The following is a 26,601-nucleotide window of genomic DNA, read 5'->3' on the forward strand; positions in this document are numbered from 1 at the left end:
CTGTAATATGGAACCCCGCTGCGGCCCCCGTTCCGCGCGCGCGCACGCGCACGCACGGCTACTCAGCAACCCTTACGCGGTCGGCGTCGCCGATATGAGGAATCGAGCGGAACGGAGGGAGGCGTTTTTTCCGCTGCCGGCATTCCGGGCTGCTCGGCGATAAATTTCGCGGGTCGCGAATAAACAATCACTTATTCCGGATTCACACATCAATCAGGGATATACAAAAAAGGGGCAGTCGCGGGCTTGTTATGGCATTTCCGAGAGTCCTGCGCGGAATGTCCCGATTCCGAGGGCGACTGGCGCTTGTCTGATTAGCCTCGCAAAAAGGCTTAGCTCCGTTTTTTCCTCCCGGGCGACCGATTCTCTCCTCGCGGCAGCTTGCAAAAAACGCATCGCTCCTTTCTCCGCGCATTATTGGAATCGCTCTCTCGCTCGCTTCTTGTATAAGTCCTGTATCGAAATGATAAAAATTCCCCGGCGCGGCGTTTTTTGCAAAAATAACATAATCAGCGGCGAGTCTCGATTGTTATGCATTTATTGCTGCGCTCAGTCTCTCTCTCTCTCTCTCTCTGGATTTTCGCAAAGTGCGAATCGTGCGAATAGTAGTGGTGTACAGCACTGGTAGCGCGATTAGGCCTAAGAAGTGTATGGTGTATAGCGGCGCGGCAGTAAAACCCGCATCCCAAAAAGAAGAAGAAGAAGAAGCAGAAGAAGCAGGAGGAGGAGGTGAAGGTGGAGGATGGCAGGCAAGAGTCAGAGAGCGGCGCGGTGGGGATATCCCGCTCTCTCTCTCTCTCTCTCTCTCTCTCTCTCTCTCTCTCTCTCTCTCTCTATGCGGCTACAGTCTACACACACGCAACTCTTCTCTCTCGCTCTCGCCCGCTCGCTCGCTCTTTCTCACGTGAGTTTCTCGCTCGGCGGCGGCTCCGTGGCGGCGGCGGCGGCGGCGGCGGCGAGAGAGATGCTTTGGTCGCAGCCGATGGTGGGGGTAAGCGAGCACTCAAAGATCGCGGTGACGTAGTTCTGGCTGGAACGCTCCGGCGCGGTTTGCGCGCTGCGTTTTTGCCCCGCCGGAAGGCGACTTTTACTTACCCCTGCGCGCTCCACGCACGTATCCTCCGTACGCGACGCGCTCCGTTCCCGATTTTCCCCGCGCGCATGTGTGTACGCGATCGCGGGTGTCTCCGGTCCCAGGCCCAGGACTGATCGCGCGATGTGCTACGTCGCGGAGAGCATGGAGTGGCACGAGACGCGATCACGAGGAGCAGTGCAGCGCCAAGTGAGCCGATAGTTCTGCAAGCGCTGGCTTGGGGAGGGGATGGAAATGCGCCCCGTCCTCCTGGCGGTCTGCCTCCTGCTTGTCAGCCCCGTCGCCCTGTCTTTCTGGTAAGTGCGATCGGCATGTCAGCTGCGTTTCGGACTCGGGATCACGGGCACCAAAGACTCTCGCATTCGCGGCGCGCGCGAATAAAGAAGAGCCGGAGCGCTTTTCGACACGTGAGTGACTCATAAATGCGAGGGTTAAGACAAACATAAGTCATCTGCTCGCGTTGACAGCGCTCCGTCTGTCGCTGTACTTGCACAGCCGCTGCAGTGTATACGCGAGAGCGAGTGAGTTGTAAACTCACTTATGTCTCTCTCCTGCTCGCTCGATCGACGCCCGCTGTTACCGACTCCTCTTACACGACGGAATATTCTAAATTTCCGCTGCTCCAAAAATACGCTTGCTCGGTATCTCGGGGAGCCGTAAATTAGTCGGTAGCCTCCGCGCGGCCTGTTTAGCGTGTAAATGTTTGAACGCAGATAGAACCTTATCGCGACACTGTCTTCGTCGTCGTCGTCGTCGTCGTCGTCACGGAGAGCCGAGAGTTATGCGTGCGCGAGCGCGGTGCAATGTTTCCGAGTGTACAACGATTCCCCATTGAGGATCGGTACGCGCCTTTACGGCTCAAAGCCGATTCTCGCTCTTAAGCGCTGGTAAATATTTGCCCTCGTCGATTCGAGCGAGGCAGTGCACTTGACCGGTTGGACTTGTCTCCCGTAAAGAGCTGCTGTTTGATAAACATATTAGAAGCCGTGCAGCGCGCGGGCCCCTTTGTTTGGCCGGTAAACAGTGGGCGTTTAAGGGTTTCCCGTTCGAGCACGCGCACTTATCGATTCGCCGCAAAATTCCGCCAATTAGCGCGCATTAACTCGCCGGAGGGACAACAAAGAAACGCGCGCGCTCGCGTGAATGGCCGGGCGCTGCTCGACGCGCGTACCCGCACCTAAGTACATAAGTACATGCCATAATTTCGAATTTAACGCGCGCGCGCAACGCATCTCGACGGGAGCAATAACGGGGGGATGAGCGAGGCCGACTGACACAGATAGGGAGACGGAAAAAGCACGTAGATTCGAGAAGAAGCCGCGACGAGGCGAATCGAATGCGCTCTACGTACGGGGGACTGCTGCAGGCTCGCGGTATATATACAGGCGAAGCAGCGGACGAGAGGGAGAGGGCAAAGAAGTAAGCGAGGACGGACAATGGTCTCGCTTGCGTCACCGTAAATCTCGTTGAGCGCGTATAATTTGTAAGTCGACAGGTAGGTACCCTTCAGCCTCCCTCCCCCCTGCGGCTCCCCCAGAGACGTTTCTACGTCGTCGTCGTCGCCGAATCCCGGCATTCTCCTCTCCGCGAGCGATGGAGAGCAGCACTTGCATTCCTGGGGTGTTAGCCGCGCATGAGCGAGCGCGAGCCGCCAAGGCCAGCGACTCTCTCGCTACTCCGTATCTCGCCGGGGAATAAATGCGCGAAATCTCCGGCTCGATTCGAGGATTTATCATCGAGTCGCTCGCGCGAGGGCAACTTGGCGACGCGCCGTAATCGGTTTATTGTCGCTGAGTTATTGCTCTTGGGATCTTTTTTATTGTGCTCTCGCAGCGGAGCCGCTCGGAGTGTCAGTCAGCGACTTTTTCCCCGCGGAAGGCGAAACGCGTAAAGTACACCCACTCGCGGGGCCCTGGCGAGACAAAGCCGAGAGAGATGCTGCTGCTCTGCTCCGCGGCAACGAGAGCTATTTGACATGATTGCCGATGTCGGCCAATGAGCCAGAGTCGGTGGGCAGTCCGCGGTTAGCTTCGTGCCTGGTTGGACCTCCCGACGCTCCCACCCTCCCCTCGCTCGCTTCCCGCGTATTCTCCTCTTTTTATCCGTCTCCTTTTTTCCTCCTCGTCGTCGTCGCGATCTTTCCGCCTATTAATCCCGCCGATCTATTTATCTACGATCGCGGATCGCTCGTTTATGCGAAATTTCGCGTCGTTTAATGTAAATTTAATGGACGCGCGTGAGAATGCGAGTCGCGGTCAGCGTGAGAGGGCATCGCATAATGCCCGCTGTACACAACTCACACAAGTCATTAGTTACGCTCGATCAAGCTCGGGACTAAATATAGCGACGTCGGGGGCCCCGACTCGCGCACACGCACACAAGCGCGCACTATGGAGCATCGGAGGAATTTCATTAATTAGCCGAGCGCGTGCTGCTACGATTAGAGCGGAGGAAAAAATGCAGGCCGCTAAAGGATTAATCGACGCGAGCGCACTGCATCGGCATCGCGAAGGTCGTCCCTATGTGTAATGCGACGTTTCGCGCGATTCAAACGGGCTGTTTACGTGAGGCAGCGACGAATAAGTCGCTCCATTGTGAAGATATCGCGCAGAGCGAGCGAGAGAGCTTTGTCCGCGGGACTCTCGGCGGCTGCGGCGGCGCGCGTAAAAAGTCTTACTCGAGCCCCGGCGTAACTACTTGTTTCTTTGCATCCTTTTACGTTACGCCTATAGTGATTTACGAGGGACCCTTGCGCCGAGAGAGAGAGAGAGAGAGAACGTACAAACGAACGGTCTGTGTTTGTGCTTCTCCTCCATTGGCAGTATAATTGCGTGTACATACCCGTACGCGCACACACGCGCGCCGTATATAGCTGTCTTTCTCACGAGAGAGCGCACCGCGATTTTAGCGTAAATCCTGCGCGGGGTCGAGAATTTCCGCGGGTTTTTTGACGCCGCTGACGCAACGCGCTGCGGAAAAAATTTCTGCGGAGCGAGAATGCCGCGCGTACGCCCCATAAATTCTTGGCCGGCGCGCGCTGCAATGGCTGATTCGGCCGGGAGGGTGCATAATCGATTTTTACGTGCGCGCGCGCGCGCGCTGTATAATGTGAAATCGGAATCCCAGCTATTCTCCCCCGCGCTAATATCGCCCGCTGTACCGCGCATATTTGCCCCGGCGAATCGGGAATTCCGCGAGCGCTGACCCTCGCTACCAATTTGTGTCGGACGAGCATTCCCCGGCCGTGTCCGCGCGCGAGGGCTTATTTTTTCTACGCAGCGAGATCGAAAGTGTCGCCGCTCCGATCGGCCGATAAATCATGCGCCCGTATGACACGGGCGTCGCGAGAAAAAGCGCGAAACACGTGTAGCCGGCGATAGGATTTTCGAGAGCGGCCTTCCGAGCGGCGGTGCGCGTCCTTGTCGACGCCGCGTCGGACTTCCCCCCGCGCCGATGTTTCTCGAAGGCAGCCGCGCGCTCTCGCGAGGAGGCAGGCATCCGCGGAATTCGGGGCGACGGGCGATCCGCGACTCGTCCTTTCTTCGGCCGCTCGTTTTTCTCCGCGCCGGCCGCGACGCATTGCCCCCTCGAGGGAGTAAGAGAGAGAGAGAGAGAGAGAGAGAGAGAAAGCTTTTTCGCGGGAGGTGGGGGACGGATGCGCGTACAGAGGAGGAGGAGTGGGGCGAACGCGCGCGCTCTCTCGTCACTGTCTATCCGAGCAGACAGCGTGGAGCTCGTCGTCGGGCGGCGAAGTGAGTGCGTCTAATGAGGCAATAAATAAGTCGAGGCCGGCCTAACCGGCCTCTCCACGCTTTTCGTTCGTACGCGACAACGTGTCCGATGTCCATCCTCGTCTCCTCCTTTTCTCTTATAATACCCCCGTTCCCCTCTTTCTCCTCCTCTTCTCTTTCTGCGCGTCCGATTCTGATGCCTCGAGGATACGCGCGACGACGTCGACGATTCTTCTTCTTCTTCTTCTCCGTCCTCCCCTGCTTCGGGCTTTATCTCCGGACTCCGAAAACGCGATTGACGTGGGAATTCAAGTAGGCCAAGTGTCGCGCACTTGCTTCCCTAACGATACGCCCCGTGATACGACTTCCGTGGATAACCGCCAAAAATAAGCTCACTCCGCAGCCGGCGGTTCCGCTCGATTTCGCCTAATCGCGCGGGAGTTGCCTCTCGGAAAGCCCGCGGGAAAAAGGAGGAAGAGGGCGATGAACTAATTTTAGGAGTGTGCGCGCACCAAAATATTAACGAGAGCAGCCGGGGAATTCGGGGCGATTTAAAAGTGTCCGTCAGGGCAGCAGCGGCTCAAAGATACGCGCTCTCTCGTTGCGGCGCGCGGCCGCACTGACATCGAGTGACAAACGCCTTGGAACTTTTAACGGGGGCTCTCTCACTCGCGGACAGTGGGAAAGGTCCGTCCTCGCGCACAAAAAGGACGCTGTCGAATGCGTCTCGTCGCGTCGACAGAGAGAAAAAGCGCAGTCCCTTTTTTCTGGGCCTTTTCAACACTTAATACGTTCTCACGAGTGCAGCAGCAGCGTGCAAACGGTATTCGGACGGAGCGTTGTTTTCGCGAGATTCCATCGCCGCGCAGCTCCCGTCCTCGTGAATTCGTCTTCTATGCTGCTCTGCTTCTTGCGATGCCATCGGGGAGTGCGCGCGGAATTCAACTCTCGGCCCCGAATGACGATGTCACTCGCGGATCTCTCTCGCTGGGACTTTCTCGCGCGCTCGCGTATAAGTAGTCTTTTCCTGCTGCCGCCGCCGCCGCCGCCGCCGCCGCCGAGGTCTGAAAATTAACTCAATTAGAGCGAATTTTCAATCTTCCGAGAAATTGAATTTGCAGCATGCTAATTAAAGCTTCCTCGCGCGAGAGCGCGCTTCTGCTGCGATTTCGCAGACGCGAATGGAAGTCATCGTGCTCTGCTTTATTAAAAATGGGAAAAAAAGCGTTGAAAAGGGGGGCGTCGGTAAGGTAGGTATTCGGACGACTACTCCTTAAAAATCCGCTTCTTATACACAAGAGTGGGCAGTCTCGAGAAGCTGGATCAGCGGGAGAAAAAGACGCTCGTCGTCTCGGTGAACGGAAGCGAGTCATCGCATTCCCCGGAGAATCCCGTGGAATCTTCCTCGGCTCGCGGTTAATGATCTTAATTAAAGTTTGCGTACACACACACACACACACACACACACGCTAGTACTGGTGCTGCTGCGGCAACAAAGATGCGCGACTGCTACTCGAAACTGACGCGCGGGTCTGCCTCGTCCGTTTGCCTTGGCGGATAAGGCGTGTGCGCAAAAAATGATAATTAAAATTGGATTACACCGGAGGTTCTCGCGGCAGTTGACAAGTTGCCAAGCGAGACGAGTAAATTTGGAATCAAAATATCCGGGATAATTTGTGCGGCACCCGGATCAAATTCTCAAATCCGGCTCTGCTGAGACGCAACACGCTCGCGCGTTTAATCTGCCTATATTTTAATGGTGCGTATAACTCTCGCACGGATTAGTCCTCGGGATTTATCGTTTCCGTAAATTAGCGCGAACACTTCTCGCTCCGCGATTGCTGAAACATGCACTTGGTCGTTTTTCAGGACCGTAGGCAATCAGCTGGTGATGGACCCGATGCTCGTGTGCAAGAAGACGCGACGTCTGAAGGGAAAGCTCGGCGACATCTGCCGCAAGGAGCCGGCTCTGCTGAAGCAGATCACCAAGGGCATGCAGGTGGGCACGAAGGAGTGTCAGTATCAGTTTCGGAACCGTAGGTGGAACTGCACGACGTACAGGAGGTCGCTGAAGAAAATAATACTGCGCGGTGAGTAGCTGTTTTCAGCGAAAAAGCCCCCGAAATCTCGGCTCGAAATCTCGGTAAAACGCCCCCGGTGTGAATTTCTCAATGAAACTGAGGACTCTTTCAGACTCGCGCCGCGGGGCTTCCCAGTTTCGACCTTTCAGCGAGGAGGCCCCTAACAGGCGGATTACGAGAGCCCACCGCGCACGAGTCTCGGGATTGAGATATTTTCGTTTACACGATTATTCACGAAAATTTTTGGCACACCACGGACTGGACGCTCGAGTCCCCTGCAGCAGCAGCAGCAGCAGCGTCGCTCGCGGGTCGGTAACCGGCAGAGCTTTCGGCGGCCTCCTTATCTCGGCCGGATTAAGAGGTAGCGGGAATAAATTTTAATTTGGTCCTCCTCGAAAATTCCTGTTCCCTCTCGGGCGCCTGTTCTCAGGAGGTAGCAGCCGACTCACTTAGCCGGGGCCGGGCGGTATTAATTCCGGCTGATCGAGCGCGACAACTAAATCGAAGACGCGCGCGTATCGGATCTCTCGCGGCGGCGCTGCGGCTCGGCTGGCCTGCGACGGATCGACACTGTCCCTCGGATATTAGTGGCAATATGTTCCCTTAATCGAACTCTCTCGCGCATAATGCCCGTGTATCCGAGTGTATCTCGCTGGAATCGGAGCAGACTACGAGGGGCTCTCGATCTCGGCGCGATAGCGTCGCTCGAGCCGGCCGGCTCCGTGGGGAGCAAATTGCGCAGGGGCCGAGTACACGTGGAGCCTCCGATCCCGACGCCTTAACTCTGACTTTCCGACTAAAGCCGGACGACTCGCTCTCTACGCTACCTGTCAGCGCGAGAAAGTCAATTCGTCGCGTCGAGCCGTGCCGAGGTGCTGGACGGCGAAAAGCTGCTAAGCCAGAAAAAACAGCAGCTCCCAGCGTGCAAACAGCTTCAGTTTTGACATCCGAGTTTTTCGCGTGCCAGCGGTAACAGCAGTAACAGGAGTAACAGCAGTAACAGCAGTAACAGCAGCAGGTTGAAAGAGAGACGTGCTCCGCGCAGAGGAAAGTCGTCACGACGGTAGCCGGCGCTGCGGGGGCTGCGCAGCTTTTTCACGTCCACGCGGCAGCGGCCCGCCAGATTACGGGCTCCAATTGTGCGGGCGCGCGGCGTGAGAGCTGGCCTCGAGCCTGCCTCTATAGGCGCGTTTTCACCTCCCGGCCGTGCGGAGGGCTCTCCTCCGCTCGTCTCTTCTTCACCTGACGCTCTCACGGGGCGTAATGAGCTAGATGATCTATCTACTACCGGACGGCAAGGGTGCGCCGACGGAGCGGCTGCTGTGCGCTGCCGGGCATAATAATGGCCCGCTGAGCTTCGTTTGCCGACTGCGCGACTTGCGAGATACGGCATTTTCGGAATCATCACCGCCTGCTATTTTTCCTCGACCGTTTCCTCAACAAAGCCTGCCTTTATTGTCTCGCACGGCAGATCATATAATACGCACGAGTGTCGGGCCGTAAAACAGTAAAACAGTAGTGCGAGAGCAACTTCTCCGAAACGCGTGAATGAAGCCGTGACGGATATCGCCGCGCGCGACGATGACAGTAGGAAGAAAAAGCGAATGTATGTTAATGCGCGCGGCGCGTGGAATATAAAAAAGGAATGGCCATATAGCGCACGACCGCAGCTATAGCAGGTACATAAATAACCGCGGGCCGCGCGTTATTACGGCCAAGTGAGGATCGATGACAGGGGTATATGAGATGTTAAGCGGCGGCCGTTTTCTCTATACATATACAGCTATATACGCGCTCCGACACGCCCCCCCCTCCCCCACCCCCTCGAGGACAGTTCGCTGTGGGAAGTCCACTAGTCGATAAATATACGACTTTTCGGGGCCACCCGGTGACTCGTCGTCGCAGTTGTCGTCGCTCTGCTCTCTCGACAGTCCGTATTATACAAAACGCTCGGCTCCCGCTCGAGTTTCTCCGACACAATGAGGCGTAATGCCGCCGTTGATAACGCCGGAACTGTAAATAAGCGGCTCGTTACGTCGAAGTTATGCTAATGCCGCGTCGATTCGAGAGGGGCACCCATACAAATCGTGCTTATAATTAACTCGAATCGATCGCAAAGCCAGGAGGAGAAAGAAATACTCGCCGTAATGTTCGGTCGCCGGGAATTTGTCCCACTGTCTGTAGCTCGCACACAACTAAATCATCGTTTCCAATATTTTCGCCTTTTACGAGGCCCGACGAGTTTTAACAAGGAGCAGCATCGGTAGTCGAGAGAGAGAGAGAGAGAGAGAGAGAGAGAGAGAGAGAGAGGGAGAGAGCGAGCGAAGAAAAAAGCCAGGCCTATTTCGTATATTTTATCGTCGCCGAGAAAGATGGAAAAATTCCTCTCCTCTCTCGCTCGGAAATCTCGGCCACGCACGTATACGTGTATGTGGAGTCGCTACACACGCGCGAGCGTGCCTATCTTAATTCCCGATTGACATTTATTTATCGGCCGACGTTTAATTTTTATGGGCTAGATCCGGCGATAGGTTTCTTCAGGTAGTTCTGCCGCTGTGTGGTCCGGCTTACGCACACGCCTCGTCGCCGATGTGGCCATGTGCGCGTGTGGATGTGGCTAACAGGTGAAGCAGCGCCGGCACATCCCCCCGCGTTAATTGAGGGTGTCGCGATAAGCGGCGAGCGGCTGATTGACGATTTTCCGTGTGGCTTGTTTAATTATGTGTGTACACATCGGGCCGGAAAATTATCGCACTAAAATGCCACAAATTTGAATTTCATCTCCGGAAACGTTGAGAAATATCATCAGCTCATCTCGGAATTACTCAATCCGCCGCCGCTGCCGGCGCATGGAGAGTAATTTAATTAGCGCAACTGTAAACTCGATACATTACCGCTATACACACACTGCACTCGCACGCGCGTGTGCGCGAGTGTTTTATTCGTGCAGCGCGGCTCGTTTCGCGTATTCAGCCGTATGGCGACGACTTTTCACAAACCCTTTCTCGCCGCGCGCCGAGGAATGCCGCGGTAAATTAATAAACACACGCGCGCGCGCTCAGAATGCCCGTCGACCTTTTCTCTCCCGCTCTCCCGGCCCAAAACCTATACGGCGCGCACACGTATTTACGATTTATCCCGGAACGTGTTAATTAACAGCAGCGCGACGGCCGGGATAGAAACAACATTGCTTTACGAGCTCTTAACTTTTTTTACGATTTTATTGCGGAACGGAAAAATGCTAATTTCATTAACGCCGGGGAAAAACATCGCGGCCCAGCGCTTCATTGCACTTATCAAGGCATAACTCGCGTCCAATTTTATCCTCGCTCGCGAGAGCTGCGCAGCGGCTGCCACGAAAATAGCGTCCGGACGCGGTCGGGAGGGAAAATAAAAAGTCTATGGACGCAGACAAGCGGCTGAAAATTAGTCACAAATTACGCGCGTATATTATATGGGGAAAAAAGCGGCGGCTGTCCTCACTAGCGGGAGAAGATAAGCTCCGGGGTTTAATGGATTTGTGCGTGGATCCGAAAAAGGAGAAAGCCCGTGACGGGACTTGATTAGGCTTCCAGCGCGGCAGCATGTGTTTCCTCTCCGAGCCATTGCACCTGTTTGCTTACACACACACACACACGGACGCGCGGCTTAAGTAAGCCGTTTAGCGTTATTCGAGGATATGCGAGAGGTGGTCTCATCGCGCGCGTGCTCATCCGTAGAAATAAAGTCAACGGTTTACGCGTAATAAAAAAGGATCGACGGCGGTGGTCCCGCGCGCACTCTCCTCGCTCCTCTCTTTTCGCTCCTCTGCGCATATGCGACGTCGTGCGCGCATATAAGAAGCACGCGCCCGTCTATTGGTCACGCGCGCGCCTTATCGCCGGCTCTCTCTTCCTCGCGAGAGAGAGAGAGAGAGAGAGAGAGAGGCTCGAAATAAAATCGCTACTAAATCGGAGCTAATTATTCGGCAGTAAAGCTAACCCCCTCGCTGCGAGAATATCTCACTTCTCGATCTTATCTCCGGCCCGGCGAGAGATCTATATAATAAAATCGATAACGTACGACGCCGTGTATAACGTGATGCGAGAGAACCCGCGCAAACGGGTTTCGAGAGCAGCGCGTGTCCTCAGCTCCTTTCGACGCCGCGGCTCGCAATGGGACTTGCTTAATCGTCGCCACTCGATATAGCCGTCCGCTTATGCTTCTTTTTATTCCGACAACGACGACGACGGCGGCGGCATCGGATTTTTTGCTCGTGCGAGCTGCAGCTCCCCCGATTTTGCCCGACGACACAATTAGCGCGAAAAGAATGGCCGTAATCTAGTCGGAGAAATCGAGGCCCGCGCCCGTGCGAGGGTCGCGCAATTGACGTCCATTAGTCGGGAAAAATCGCGCCCGCATTATCCTTATTAGGCGCGCGTACGCGATTCCGGGAAGATACTTTCCTCCTTCGGGGAAGAGCGAAAAAAGCAGTCATTGCGAGCGTCGCTTTAAAAATTTTCCTTCCTGCCATTAAGAATTTCGTACAGCACCGCACGCTAATAGGGCGCTAATCGGAAAACGCCGCCGAGCGCGGAACGGAGAATTCCGCCGGGCGAAGACAATGGGGGCCGCGGCGGCGGGGCAAATTAGCAGCGCGGCGTTAAGTAAAGGCCATCGCAGCTCCGTGCACCGCCTGCCGCGCAGAGACTATAGTGTATATTGCAGTGACGCGTGCGTGTGTCACTGCAATTTTCCGCAAACGCCTGTCAGTCCTCATTATCCTCGTTTTTCTCGCTGTGGCGGCTTGTAATATGGCAGCGCCGGCGGAGTTTCGACGAAAGAGCCCGATTACTCGCGATCGGTCTCGTTAATCGGCCGTTCGCGCGAGATGATGTCTTATTTAGATCGGCGAACGAGCGGCCGGTGCGTTGATTAATGCAGCAGCTGATTGCTGGCGTTTAGTCGCGCTCGTTTCGCGCGCGGCGGGGAAAGTCCGCTCGATTAAACGATTACGGCACGCGCGTTCGTCGTTGGTCAATTAAATATGAATCGAGGCGGCCTTATTAACGAGCGTCGAATATCAATTTGGAGGCGGACACTGCGGGCTCTGCGGCGGCGGGGCATAAATTTGTCAAACAATTTGTAGCCGCGCGTCGCGCGAGCGTACAGTGTGTATACACATAATGGGCGCGCGGCTCAAAAGGCCGGCTCGTCATCGATCACGGGCCGGAGCGTCCGGGACCCCTTGTAGCTGTCAGTCCAAACAAAACCTCCAATAAAAGTCTAAAAGCCTTCATAATTGTAAGACTGATGTCCCTGGGCTGATGAGCTCGCGCGCGCGCGCGGAGAGTCTAGTGTCCCCGGTGTCTCATCTCCCTTTCACCGGCGCACGGTAGTGTCTCCTCCGCACAGTGAACAGGTACACACAAGCGGGGGGTGGAGTGACGTCGTCCGGAGAACCAAAGAATTCCTCTCCGGAGCGACGCGCGCGCGCGCTCCCGAGCGGGAGACACCTAGAAGCAGAAGAAGAAGAGGAAGCGTCAGCAGAAAAAAGATGAATGGAAGCCCTATTGGGGTGGAGGGCATTCGGCAGTAGCCCCCTAACGGCGATTATCGGCGCTCATGCCCGGGCATTGTTGCCTCGCGCGAGCGAGCTGAGAGTGCGTCGTAAATAAATCATGCAAATCGCGCCCGCGCACGCTGATAGCTCCCAGCCGGGGGGCTCCACTTGCGCGCCTCGGGGCACAATGGGGGCCCGCAGCGCGCCCTCCGGCACAATATTTTGCGCAAGCGACGCCTCGCCGCGGGACGCCTCGTCTCCGGGTGAAGGCTACCTGTCACAATGCCCCGCGCCCGGCGTGTCTAGGACTTCCGTTCGCCGCTTCCTCTTTTTTACCCGAGATCTGCCGCGCGACCGTGCTCGGTATGCTGCTTACTATGTGAGGGAAATTCCCGAAAAAAGTCGAACGGAGCGCTTACCTTGCGGGACGCATACAGCTCGTGTAGCTCGTTCCCCCCGGCAAGTGCGCGGGACAGATCTGTTACTTTGTTGGACTCCGGCCGGGCTACTGCGCTGACGTTTGAATGCTGCCTCGATTCGAAGCAAGGGGGGGGGGGGGGCAGAGCCTGCCGCGAAAATATTTCTGCAGAGAGAGGATCGCGTCGATCTCGGCTTTATCAACGGCCGCGCAATTTCCCGCTCCCATTATCGGAAATAAATAATCTCTCGCGGGGAGAGAGCATACAAAAGCGAATCGCGATCTCGCCTTGTTTACGGGCTCGTAATTAAATCTCGGCTCGCTCTCGCGCTGGGGAACGCGCTCAGAGTGCTGGGAGATATTCAAAAGTCCGGAGGAATCTTCGCTGCAGTAGGGCAGGAGATAAAAAGCCTCTATCTCTCTCGCCGCAGTTGGTCATTCGGAGATTTTTGCCGAGCGCGCATTCATGCGTCGGCTCGCGGTATTTATTGGAAACGCGGTATTTATTGGGAGCGCGAGCGAGTTCACCGCGCGGATGCGTACACGTTTACTCCTCTCTCTCTCTCTCTCTCTCTCTCTCTCTCTCTCTCTCTCTCCGTTGCGCTCATTGAATATTCCACGGGTTATTTACGGGCCCGCGCTGGGATTTATATGCGCGCGAGAGAGGGATACGCCGAGCGTTTAAGGCCTTTTTCCGGGACTAGCTTGCCTCCGCGTGCCCCTTGGCTCGCTGTCATTACGCTATTCTCTAATTTGAATTTCTCATTTCAATTCAAAGGCTCCATTCAAAATCACCGGCTTTCTTTCCTCCGGCCCACGGAATTCATGACAAATACGTCGAAATTTGCGTACGCGCTCGCGCGATTTCCCACACTGTTTAAGCTCTCCATCGGTATTTCCAGCTCCATTTCCAGCTCGCTCCGCGGTCATCCATATAATAATGCTGGGAGAGAAATCTGCTGATACGGCTCTAATCCCGTTGGACAAGCGGCGAGAGCGAACTCGAACGTTTCAATCCCCGGCTCTACTACGCTACGTGTCAACGCTTGGAAAACGTGACAAATAATACGCTGGAAAGTCCTGCTCGCGCTCGGAAGCGCGCGGACACATACGCGCTGGAATGCCGGTAATAGCGATCTCTCTTTAGCGCGCGCGAGCGTCCCCTGCGACGGCCAATTTCCAGGCGTGTGCGTCTGATTGCACACATCACGATCCTCGGGAGCGACGCTTTCCGGGCTGCCGATTTTCCTTTCTACTCCACAACGAGGATGTTTATAATAACGGAGCATAGTATAGGCGCTCGGCGAGAGATGCACGAAGCTAGGGGTTGGGGCGAAGAGAGATTTCGCAAACGATGCCTGGCTATATCGGATGCTTCCGTCATGTTAAAACTCCGGGGGGATATCGGCACGTACACACGGCAAGGCTGGATGCCCCTCCGATTGGCCGCGCGCTCTTTTCGCTCTGAAAGTCCTGGATATCAAGATCGTTCGTATAAAACTATCGTATCGTTTAAATACGCACTGAAAGGTGAGGCGATGCATCAGTCGAGATACGCGGGCGCGGTGGCAGGAGCGCAGCCTCGCTGTATGCGAAGAAGAAGCAGGAGAGCGGGAGAGCGGGTGAGCGAGAGAGAGAGAGAGAGAGAGAGCCGTCGATCCGCGCTGAAGATATACCCGGCTGGAATCCATGGGAACCAACGCAGGGAGCGAGAGCGAGAGAGAGAGAGAGAGAAGGGCCTCTCCGCGCGCGTACAACGCAGCACATAACCCCTTCCCCCGCCGGCGCGCTGTGCCGTCGAAAGACGAGGAGCGTGTAATATACGAAAGAGAGGAAGCGGCCGCGGCGAGAGGAGAGCGCGGAGAGCAGTCGTCGACTCTGCGTACGCGCAGTCACGGGCCCGCGAGAGGAGCGGAGGACCTTTAGCCGCTTGGCCAAACACGCGTGCGCCGATCATCCGCTCAATCGCCCCCTCGCTCGCGAGAGCTATTAATGCGCAGCCACCGAGAGATCGCTACTGTCAGATGCAGGGACTGCTGGCTAGACGCCTCTTACAAGTGTCTAGCCTCGATGCCGGCCAATCGGCCTGCTCTATCTCTCAATTAGGCTTTTCCCTCTGTAAACCGGCGATTTTTCCCTCGCCCGCGACTGCGCGATTGCCCCGCAGAGAAGGGAATACAGAACCATCGCACCGCTGTCACCGAACGCGTGGTGAGCTGATCCGATCGCTCTGCACAGAGCCGCGGAATGACGGATCTTTCTTACAGCCGAGGACGGCGAATTCCGGAGAGAAGGGGCGATAGCGCCGTAATTGGAGTGGCATTCCACGTTATGAGTTCATTCCGAGTCGATCGCGCGGCTCCGATATCCCTCGGCGATTTCTGGCCGATTTCCCCGAGAAAAAGCGCGCGAGGAATTTACACGTCCAGGTCACACGATTCGCTGCGCACAAGGGCCACTCTCGTCCTCGTCGAGATTCGCACGAGGCTCTCGAGTGCATGCGCGTAATATCTGCCATTTTTAAATGCTCTCGAGAGGTGGAACTCGCGCGAGCATTGTTCGGCTAATGATGGAGTGGATGCGTGACAGGTGAAACCCAATACTCGGCTGCTGCTGCTGCTGCTCGTAGCCGCACTGGACCGAGAGCGAGAGAACGCGAGAACTCGCCGCCGACGTGTGTAGCTCGTCTCTCTGTCCCTCGGTGGGATCCGGCGCGAGCTGACTGCTCCCAAGACCTTCGTTCTCCAGCTCAACACCACCCACCGTCGCGTTTCTGCGCGCAGCAAAGATTCCCTTTCAGACTCCTCTCTCTGCTGTACGAACGAGGGCGTGGAAAAAAGGAGCAGCGCGAAAGTCGGCGGCGGAATTTTTGGTCGTGCCAATCTCGCGGCGTAGTCGTATATTGTGATTGTAAAAGCGGAAGTACGCCCACTTGCGCTCTTTCACCGTAGCCGCGCATGCTGTAGCACAAAGAGTGATCCTACTTTTCAATTAATGTATGCTTTTGAAAAGAGCCGAGCGCCGGAAATCTAGCTCCCCAACTCCTTGTTCGTCTCTCCTCGCTCATCGGCTACTGGACTAATTAGGCGCCTTGCGCACCACTGCCTCGTTTGTTGCAGATACCAGGGAAACCGGCTTCGTCAATGCCATCACGGCGGCCGGCGTGACTTACGCCGTGACGAGGGCCTGCACCATGGGCGACCTCGTCGAGTGCTCCTGCGAGAAGATGACCCCCAAGAGTAAGATAATATGCTATAAAATTAATCGGCGTATCGCGTTCTCGTTGCACTAATCCTTTTCCATAATAGCGCCGGCTATGCGCGGCAGCTCGTCGATTTGCATTGAATGCGCGCCGCAATTAGACGCCGGGAGGTTTTAATTCACGGCGCTCTTAACTGGAATCGAGCGAGCCAAATTGATTTCTGCGCAATTCGGAGCCGATATAATTATCTTCTTTCCGCGTGCGCACTGCGTCAATTACACCTGTAATTTGTGGCCTACTGTATGCATACACACGCGCGCATTACAGAGAGGGAGAGAGAGAGAGAGGAGCTTGCGCAATAAAATTACTGACGTGTGTCCGTGCTTTATCTTTTCGCGTATTCCGCGCCGCAAGAGCCGCGCACGCGATAACGCAGGCCAAAGTAGCGGGAAACATTAAAGGGGATTGCTGACAAGAGACTGTCGTCGAAACGACGGAGGAATGACAGTTTATCGAGCCGTGCGAATCTCTCTCTCTCTCTCTCTCTCTCTCTCTCTCTCTCTCTCTCTCCCCTGCGCTGCTCGCCTGAATGTGCAGCCTTAATGGTCGGGAGATTATCAATCGGCCTCTTGGATTTATACTATTTAACAATTTATCCATTTTCTCTTAATCGCGTACAACCGCGCGCTCGCGGCGCTGCTCGATTATATTACGTGCTTCCTCGACGCGCGGTCGGGAGAATTTATTGCCCGGAGATACACGCGCATTCATTGTATACGCATACATATTTGTTACTCGCTTTACAAAGTCGCTCTTTACGTAATTTACGGCGGGATCGATTCGAATACATTATGCAGCGATTTTATATCAATCTGCGCATATTTCTCTGTGTGCCAACGTCAGGTAGTCGATACGGAAAGCTCGGAAGACTCGCCAGCCGGAGTAAACACTTGCCTACGGACGGCGACTGGGAGTGGGGTGGCTGCGGGGACAACGTCAATTTCGGATTCAAAAAGTCCAGGGAGTTCATGGACGCGCCTTACAGGAGGCGCAGCGATATCAAGACGCTTCTCAAGCGTCACAATAACGATGCTGGTCGATTGGTAAGTTCAACTTTTTTTCTGCAAACGTTTTTTGTTATTGAGTTTTAGGACTGATGTTCTTGTTGACGTGTGATCGAAATTAAAATGTTTTTCTTAGATAACGTCGCGGCCATAAAAATTAAGCTAACTTACACAACAAACGCACTTAACCTTAAATAAATTCTTCTAAAACTTAAAAACTAGGATACTTAAGCTAAAAAGAAAAATAACACACATGAATAATCAGTCCAATAGAAATTTGTCCTGGCTATAAAAATACACAAAGACGGTAGCAAACGATAACTGTACATAACTACATAGAAATAACATAAACTTAGAATACTAAGAATACTGAATGTGCGCAAAACAAACTAGCGAGCTCGTAGCAAAAATCCGTCCCAGAGGCAATCGAATAGTTTAGACTTAAAGCTATGCCGTCTGTAAAAGCTGCGCAGGCTGTCTGGGGCAGCGTTCCACATTTTCGCACCACCAATTACAAAAGAGGATCGATAACAGCGAGTCGACACATTCCTGATTATAAGGTCGAATTTAGGAGTTTATAACTTATCAAAACATTGGCTTTAAGACTGATGCAAATAAAGTCACGCTTGTCTAAATAAATAACCATACTATAGGACTGTGCCCTGTTATGGTTTATGTATAGATTATATGAACTAGATATAACCTATATACGAGTAATCCCTTATTCCTGGCCAAAGAGAAAATGAACGATGTCAAAACTTCGTTAGGTTTGAGGTTACGTCAATGCAACTAATGCACAATCTTGTAATGTTGCGCTTGGTTCTTCTATGATTAATGTAGTAACTATAATACAGTACTTATGCAATTTTTTAAATCTCCGAAACAGAGTAAGAATTATTTCAAAACGCTGGCGGCTGTGGACGGTAAGTGCGTGTGAGGATGTTTGCCCTGCAAAATTGAGCTAGATTACGCCAGTACGCGGCACGTCTGTCATGGCTGCTGCACCAATAACATAGTCCATATTTCCCTATATGAAAAACCGCTGCCAATTCTTTGGCACGTAGCGTCCTCCAACATTATCTATTGCTTTAGTATATAATAACATAATATAACATAATATGATAAAATAATAATATAATAACAAAATTGTTTTTACTCCGTACATAATTAAATACAGTTTTTGTACTTTTCTGTTTGATGGATAAAATTGATGGAAAGAAAACAGAAAAAAACGAACCTAGGTAGATTAAAATTCATTTTATAGAAGCTGAGATAGAAATGATGCAATTTTCAGTTAAACAAAGTGCACAGGGTGAAAAACCAAAATTTTAAACCTTAATATCTTCAAAACGAACTGGTATTGTAAACAGCCCAAAGAAAGGGCTCATTGTACTGTGTAATGCTAACTAAATAAAAAATTTGAACTTGATTATTGCCTTTTCACTTCAGTTATCGAATTTCATGGAAAACGACTGTTTTCAATTTTTGGCGTTTTTCTACGGATTTGCTCCATGAAATAACTCAAAATTATAGTGGTATATAGTTCTAATAATCTTTAATAATCATGTTAATTTTTAGAAAGTTTTGACATTTAGTTTTTGAGGGAGAACGATTTCAACATATTGCGCTTCATGGTGTATAATAAAAGAACGACGAACGATAATATACATTTTCCGCGGTAAAAAGGAAGGTAATTTTATTCTCTGAACTGTACATATTAAGAAATTTACTTGAACTAATTTTTTTGATAACTTTATCAGATATAACTGAACTTTCAAAACTAAAATTCTCTATAAAAAAGTCTATTCAAAAAATTAAAAAATGGACTGTTTCCCCACCATATTACAGTACAAAACTTGGTAGCTTAAAATTCATCCATATATCCATACGGACATTTTCCAAAAATACTGTTTTTCGGATGTTGTGAAACCAAGACAGTCGATCTGTGATTGACTCATGCAGTGGAAAAACCACAGGCACCTCCTGGGCCGCGTGTTAGTTTGGGAGCCCGGGCTGTTTTATCCAGACGGTCAGGCTGCTCCATAACAGCACGTGTAAAAAGCTATGTCTCTCTGTTGTGCACGCTTCTTGGCGCATGGCAACCGTGCAGGCAGTCACTCTAAAGGGAATAAAGCTTGGACTAGGTTTAAAGTCTCTAATCAATGAGTTTATTTACACGTGAAACAGTCTAAACAACCACAATGCCAGGTCCTATAAAGAAAATCGTTGCAGAGGTGCAGTCAGAGGAGCGGTCCCCAACCACTCCGAGGAATCCCCTCGTCGCTGAGTCAAGCCCCCTTCTGATCGGCGCGAGAGAAGACCTTAAGTATCCCTCAGTCAGGGCATGGCTGGTTGGGAGCGGAGGCGATCGAAGCACATTTTAAGCAGCTCGAAAAAGTCTTAGAACACCTCAGAGGTCAGAAGGTGGTGATAGGCCTGGACGCAAACGCGGAGTCTTCGCTTTGGTCTCCTCGAGGGACGAACGAAAAGGGAGAGAAGCTCGAGCAACTGATCGCGGCATTCGGTCTTCACGTAGTTAACGATAAAATCCAACCTCCGACCTTCCAAGAGAGGGGAGTTCCGTCCTACGTCGACGTGACTCTTGTCTTTGGGTCCATGATCGCGGATGTACAGTCCTGGAAAGTGAAACTGGACTGAAATTTCAGTGACCATAACGCGATAGTCTTTAAAATTAACACCATAGCCCAAGCAGACCGAGTGGACTCCAACTGATTCAACATCAGACGAGCTGACTGAAATTTCTGACTGAAAAATTTTAGAAAAAAATTAGTACCACTGTTTAGTGATTTGCGCAAACTGGCGCAATGCCAGTGGGCATTAGGCCACAAAGCGATGGAGACATTATACAAAGGTGTATTCGTCCCAATAGTCTGCTACGCTTCGGCAGCGTCGTACACGGAGGGCACTCATACCGATAGGATCTTGGAGGATCTGCACCGACAGATTCTCATAGCCGTCACACGTTGTTACTGGAGAACTTCTTACGATGCCGCGTGCGTGATAGAGGGAACCCTTTCGATCTGTATTTAGCTTCAGGTTAGCACGGCCAAGTATCACCTACGCAAGGGTGCAGATGCGGAGATAGGCGGAGTAGTAATTAGACATAACCCAGAGGGTCTGAGAAAAAGCTATGATAGGGTTCTCGATGTCGCGAACGAGATGTGGCAGGCGCAATGGGCGGTATCATAGAACGGCCGAACAACTCGCGATCTATTCTTTCCGGACGTCGCTTTGAGGGTTGAAAGCGACTGGATCCGTCCAGATTATTTTACTTCTCAGGTTCTTACGGGACACTCTTGATTCGGACTCTCTGGTTTTCCTGTTGTGTTGGCAGCTCTCTTTTTGTCTCCATAACATCAAGCGTCTGAGTGAGCGAATATTGAAGGGAGGCCCGATCGAGGTTGCGTCCTTTCGATTTGAAGGGGGGTCCCGTTGCGTCACGGAGTCTCTCGGTTTTAAGGTGTTCGAAAACCTTCAACCCTGGCGTGGTGACCGTACGCCTCAGGTACATCAAAATTACGGCCCCGGTAGCCGCCGGGACAAATTCGGGAATGGGTGTACTGCTCGACGGGCACCCAGGCTAGCTCGGATGCCTCGGGAAAATCGGTGGGAAATCTCCCGCAAAACGTGCTCCTTTAAGCTCGATCTTCGCAGGCAGGTGGGGCACGGGAGGGTGGACATCGACAACCCGAGGGTGGAAAAGCTCGCGCGTCTCCTAAAAGGACCTCCTTAACCCAGAAGACGGCACAGGCCCTACCATTGTAGGTAGTACAAGGGCTAGGCTGGACGCCAAGAAGAGGCAGGGCTGCCGAACGTTCGTCAGGGAAGGGAGACTATACATGCGTTGTAACGATGACAGCGAGCGTGCTACGATCATCAACGCCGACACCGAGCTGGAGACTTTTTTAGCCCGGTTTCCGCCCGCTGCCAATATCGTCCAACACTGAGGCTACAACACACACACACATCATTCCACCACACCCACCATCAAGCTCATCTGCCACGTCTTCATCTGGTTCTAAGGTATCTCTGTCCGAAGGTCTACGAGTCTGTCATTTTAATGCGAACTCGCTTACGAGCCACATTGAGATGATCAGGCTTTTCTTATCCACTCGCTCTCCATTCCACGTAATAGCTGTTACTGAGACCTGGATACGCGACAATGTAACGCACATCTCTTCTCTGGACGATTACCTACTGTACAGACGAGACAGAAACAGAAACGGAGGAGGTGTGGCCCTCTACATACACAAATCTCTGACAGTTAGCGTTATTTCATCATCTGACGGTGAATGGTATGGTAAGCCAAGTAAGCCTGAATATCTCTTCTGTGAGGTATCAGCAAAGGGAGTCTCTCCTATCTTCGTGGGGGTTGTGTATCGTCCATCTCATGCTCCTTTCTTCCAAGGCTCTAACTTTATAGACCAGCTAACAACCCACATGCACAACTACTCCACGAAGGTTATAATGGGAGACTTCAATTCTGACCAACTCTCCTCATCTGAAGACGCCAATTTCATCAGGGCCTTCATTGATGAAAACTCCCTATCGTCTGTTCCCTATGGTGCCACGCACCACAAACAGGGTTCTGACACCTGGCTTCACTTGTGTCTAATCGATGAGCAGGATCGCCTGCTGTCATACTGGAAGACAGACGCACTTTTCATCAACGCACACGACCTTATCACGGCCACTCTCGACGTACGGATTCCACGCTACGTACCTAAGAAATACTCTTACAGAAACTTTAAAGGAATCAGCGCCGAGAAGCTAAGGGACTTTCTTAGCACATGTGACTGGTCATCTCTAACGCTAACCTAACGAACGCCATTAATCATCTCGCCCCATTGCGGACTGTGACACCAAGACGACAACGTCACCCGTGGTACACCACTGCTCTTCGTGACCTTGTATCCGAGAAGGATAGACTTTACAGGCGTTTCAGGGACTCTAGGCTCGATTCGGATCTCCGCATTTACAGACTAGCTAGAGGCTATGCTCACAAACAAGTCGAGGAAGCCAGGCTGAATTATTATTATTCACGCCTGTCTACCTTGACCGACATTGCCGAGATCTGGAGCGAGCTGGAGAAACTTGGAATTTCTGCCACTAAGGCCCCATTACCATCCCGATTTACCACAGATGAACTCAACAGGCATTTCAGCGCAATCTCCAACGATCCGTTGGTCCCTGCCGTTGAGGATTATCTTCTCACTCTGGAAAGTCTTGACCTCCCGGAACACTTCGAGTTCAGCACTATAACGGAATCGAACGTGTTGGCTGCGGTTTCGCACTTTGACACCCAAGCCAGGGGAAGTGAAGGCATCCCACAGGTTGTTATTTCAAAAGCATTGCCGGTTCTCGCTCCCTTACTAAGTCATATTTTCAACCTGTCCCTGAGCGAACCCTGCTTCCCATCTGCCTGGAAATTGTCACTTGTGCGCGCATTCAACAAAGTCAGTTCACCAACAGCCGTGACTGACTACCGTCCGATTTCACTTCTCTGCTTTCTATCCAAGGCCCTGGAGTGGCTGGTACACAGGCAAGTCTCAGAATACCTTGAATCAAGGCTTCTACTAGATAATCTTCTTAATAACAGGCTTCAAAGTCAGCAGACGGTATCAAAAAGACATGATCTACCATCCACCGCTGTCGGTCTTGGTAGTTCGCTCCTATAAATATCTTCGGGTAACTACATCGGTTGTGAGTTGCTGGTATGCCATGCTTCGGCGGTGCCGTGTCCACCTGGCGGGCAATTATGGAAATACGGTATAATGCTATATACGTATTCGTCACAGACGCATTATTTGAGCTGAGGAGGAATGTAGATTCCTCCGGTAAAAAGTATACACTGGCGCTCCTCAACGACGCTAAGACTGCTTTTGATCATCTCTGGTGGCCAGCGCTGATTCACGAGCTTCAACAGAGGGGCTGTCCAAATAACCTTCTGATCTCCCAACCTTCGCTACAGAGACGCTTAGGTACTCATTCCACATAAGCGCCTCATACCTACGGAATACACTACCTTCACAGCTCCGCGACAATAGATCCATTACACACTTCAAGAAACAATCCAGACACTACTTTTTCACCCTTGAAAACACATAGCTTATTATCTTCACAATCATCTCAGTCTCACCTCACTCAACATCATTATTTATTACTTTACTATGTATTTTTTTATAAAATTTTGTACAACTCATTGTACAGCAAAATAAATAAATAAAATCTAAATCTAAAATCTAAATCTAAATCTTGATCGGAAGCTATTTGCGAGGTAGGGTTGTGGAACTCACCGGTAGCTATAACTCTCTGAAGAAAAAAATGACAAAGGGCTGTCCCCAGGACACTACATTGAATCCAGATTTCTGGAATATCTTTTTCGACACAGTGTTGAAACTCCTGGAGCACCTAAAACTGGGCATTAAAATCATCGCTTACGCTGATGATCTCCTGGTTCTGGTCGAATCATAAAGCAGGAGATTTTTGGAAGAAACTGGGCAGGTCACAGACACGGTACAAGACTGGTTCGTCAGGAACAAACTGATCCTCTCAGAAGGCAAATCAGAGATGATTCGTTTGTAATTCAATTGCGGATTTTAAAAAAAGCCTTGAGCTTTGCAAAATTTGCAGTAATTATCCGAAAAGTCATGTTGGTTTAAGTGACTATCTTTCTCCTGTTCGACATGCATACAAAAACCCCATATTTTGCTTTCTCCTAGAGGAAGCTTTGTAATGGTAAAATTTTCATTTTCGCTAAAACTTGATAGAAACGTATTGTGAGGTGTTTGGAGTTCAAATCATACGTTTTTAGAAAATGTCCGTGCCGATGGCTGTGTGCGTACGCTACCGATCGTAATAAAATTTGGCATGCATATATATTTTCTGATTCTGAATTCGGGAAAATTTTTTTATGGTTCTAACCATTTATGGCCATATTTCGATTTTTGAAAAAAAAAATATTTTTTTCAATAATATGATTAGTACAATAAATTCAGCAATAGTGTTTCAAGATTGGCCGTTCCGTTCAATTGTTATGATAAAATGGTGATTTAAAAAAAAAAATTTAATATCTCCAAAACTAAATTGTCAAACGTTTTGAAAAAAATTATGACAGTAAAAAACGATAATATCTATTTGCTGTAAAAATTTCGTAACAAATTTGGTGACTAGCTAAAAATGGAAAGCCCAAAAAAAGAGGTTTTTGATGTCGTACGTTTACGGGAGTAAAAAGATTTTAATGAAGTTGAAATTTTGACGAAAGATAGATCTTCTGCTTACCTCGGCTAAGTTCTTTTTGCAGCTTATAAAACTGATTAGTTTAAAAGGTATTAAGATTCAAATTCTTCGTCTCTCACCCTGTATACCCAGATAACTGAAAATTACGATTTTTGTTAAGCCTTATAACTCGCTGACTAAAGTTCAGAATGTTTTGAAAAAATTCATAATTTTATGAGGACCCTATGGTATTTAAAATATCGAGGTTTGAATTTTTTCATGAAAATCATATGATTTGATATTGTGACGCGGGTGCTCCTTCAGTAAAATAATTAATATTAACAGTATTTTAAAAATCATTAATATACTGTATATTTGAGCAATATTTTATCTAATTATAAATTTTGTTGGAGGAAGCTACGTGCCAAAGAATAGGCAGCGGTTTTTTTCAAATATCGCGAGCGCGAACGTCCAAAACGATTTTACTCGCATAAGAATTCTCAAATGTAAAAAAATTATTAAAGAACATAATATTTTCAGTGTATTTTATCAAACATAATATAATATAATATGATCCAATAGTTTCATCTATCCAAATAAAATTCGCAACAAACTAACTCTTTCTTTCCAAACAGGCGGTGCGAAACTTCATGCGCACAGAGTGCAAGTGCCACGGGCTCTCGGGTTCTTGTACAGTGCGCACCTGTTGGCGCAAGATGCCTCCCTTCCGCGAGGTGGGCAACCGGTTGAAGGAGTCCTTCGACGGCGCGGCCAAGGTAATACCGGGCAACGACGGCCACAGCTTCATCACCGAGGGCCTGACGATCAAACCACCGGGTCGCTTTGACCTCATCTACAGCGAGGACTCGCCGGACTTTTGCCGGGCGAATCGAAAGACCGGCGCGCTAGGCACGCAGGGCCGACAGTGCAACGCCACCTCTCAGGGCGTCGACGGCTGCGAGCTGCTGTGCTGCGGACGAGGCTACGACACCAGGATCATCAAGGAGAAGGTCAACTGTCAGTGCAGGTTCAGGTGGTGCTGCGACGTCACCTGCAACACCTGCATCGTTAAAAAGACGCTCAATACGTGCCGCTAGCATCATTGGTGATGCGCCGGGATTGTTCGGTTGCACTGTTTTTTTTTTTTTTTTTTTACTGACGTAGTAAGCTTTTCGTCTCATATATCATTGTGGAGAACAAGGTCGTGCACGAGAGTGGGGTGGATGTTGAAGTATGACGTAAACAAGATTGACTATATAATTTAGAAAATGCGCTGGCTCGGTTTTTTATACCATGTATTTATTCGCGTAATTCGAGCAAACTCCGGTCTTTTGTCTCGTCTAGCGTTTTATGCAAAGTACGCATTAACCTTATTTGCAATCTTGTTTCTTCGAGGAGCTGGCGTATTATGGAGGGAAACAGGTTTTGAAATAATTGATACTTACTTTGCAAAATTGCATACGATGACATGATACGAGGGCAATCAGTTAATTATTTTTTTCCTGTTAGCCATTATTCATTTAGCAATAAGTAAAATCGCATAAATTCCTGGAAAATCCTATTTTGGGAATGCAGCTTTTACGATGGCTTTATTTTGTAATTTCTCGATCGCTGCGTGAAGCGTCGTTGAGCGTTAATGATCTCGGAAGTAGTAATTTATAATTATGGAAATTCACGTTGTTAAGCTGATCACGTAACGTATTAATATAATATAGAATGCATTGACGGCCATGCGCACAAATAACGATCGTTGGGCATTTTTGCAAAATTCGGATCGAAATATTTATAACATACTTTAAGTTTATGACAATCGAGCGAATCAAGAGCAGAGTACTTTGGCTGTAAAAGCTTTCAATGAGACTGCTGGCTGTGTATCTTTGAATTTTCGTATAATAGTGTAATAGATAATATGCGCCATTTAGGAAATGTAAAAATCATGCTCTACTCGTAAGTATTTAAACATAGATTTGTATATTTCTATTACGTACAAGGAGAAAGATTATTCATCGAATGAAAAGTCGTTTCCCTGAATATTTTTACTCTCATTATATGAATATATACCTACTCATAGGTGAATCACGCACAATATTTATGTAACTCGCTTTAGCTTGAACCCGCTTGAAGCTCTATTAATTTTACGACTGTAAAAGCATCGCAGCTCGATAGCTGAGAAGTATAAAAATAAAGAAACGTTCTCCTCCGACAAAAAGTGTTTTCGTCCGACGTATACC

The 26,601-nt window shown here is 50.7% G+C and overlaps 1 protein-coding gene across 1 annotated transcript; it reads left to right on the plus strand.

Annotated features, from left to right (window-relative positions):
• The first annotated feature begins 1,005 nt into the window (after positions 1 to 1,005).
• On the plus strand, positions 1,006 to 26,601 carry LOC100119613 (protein Wnt-6). The gene is made up of 5 exons (XM_001603301.6): positions 1,006 to 1,389; positions 6,694 to 6,914; positions 15,985 to 16,104; positions 16,971 to 17,170; positions 25,006 to 26,601. Exons 1-5 carry the CDS (start codon positions 1,322 to 1,324, stop codon positions 25,465 to 25,467), a joined length of 1,071 nt encoding a protein of 356 aa, XP_001603351.2. The 5' UTR covers positions 1,006 to 1,321; the 3' UTR covers positions 25,468 to 26,601.

This window comes from Nasonia vitripennis, chromosome 5, assembly GCF_009193385.2.
Source record: "Nasonia vitripennis strain AsymCx chromosome 5, Nvit_psr_1.1, whole genome shotgun sequence".
Classification (NCBI taxonomy): domain Eukaryota; kingdom Metazoa; phylum Arthropoda; class Insecta; order Hymenoptera; family Pteromalidae; genus Nasonia; species Nasonia vitripennis.

Coding starts and splice junctions, on each gene's coding strand:
- LOC100119613 (XM_001603301.6), top strand. CDS start 1,322: ATGGAAATGCGCCCCGTCCTCCTGGCGGTCTGCCTCCTGCTTGTCAGC. Junction 1,390..6,693: donor CCCGTCGCCCTGTCTTTCTG/GTAAGTGCGATC, acceptor GTCGTTTTTCAG/GACCGTAGGCAATCAGCTGG. Junction 17,171..25,005: donor ATAACGATGCTGGTCGATTG/GTAAGTTCAACT, acceptor CTTTCCAAACAG/GCGGTGCGAAACTTCATGCG.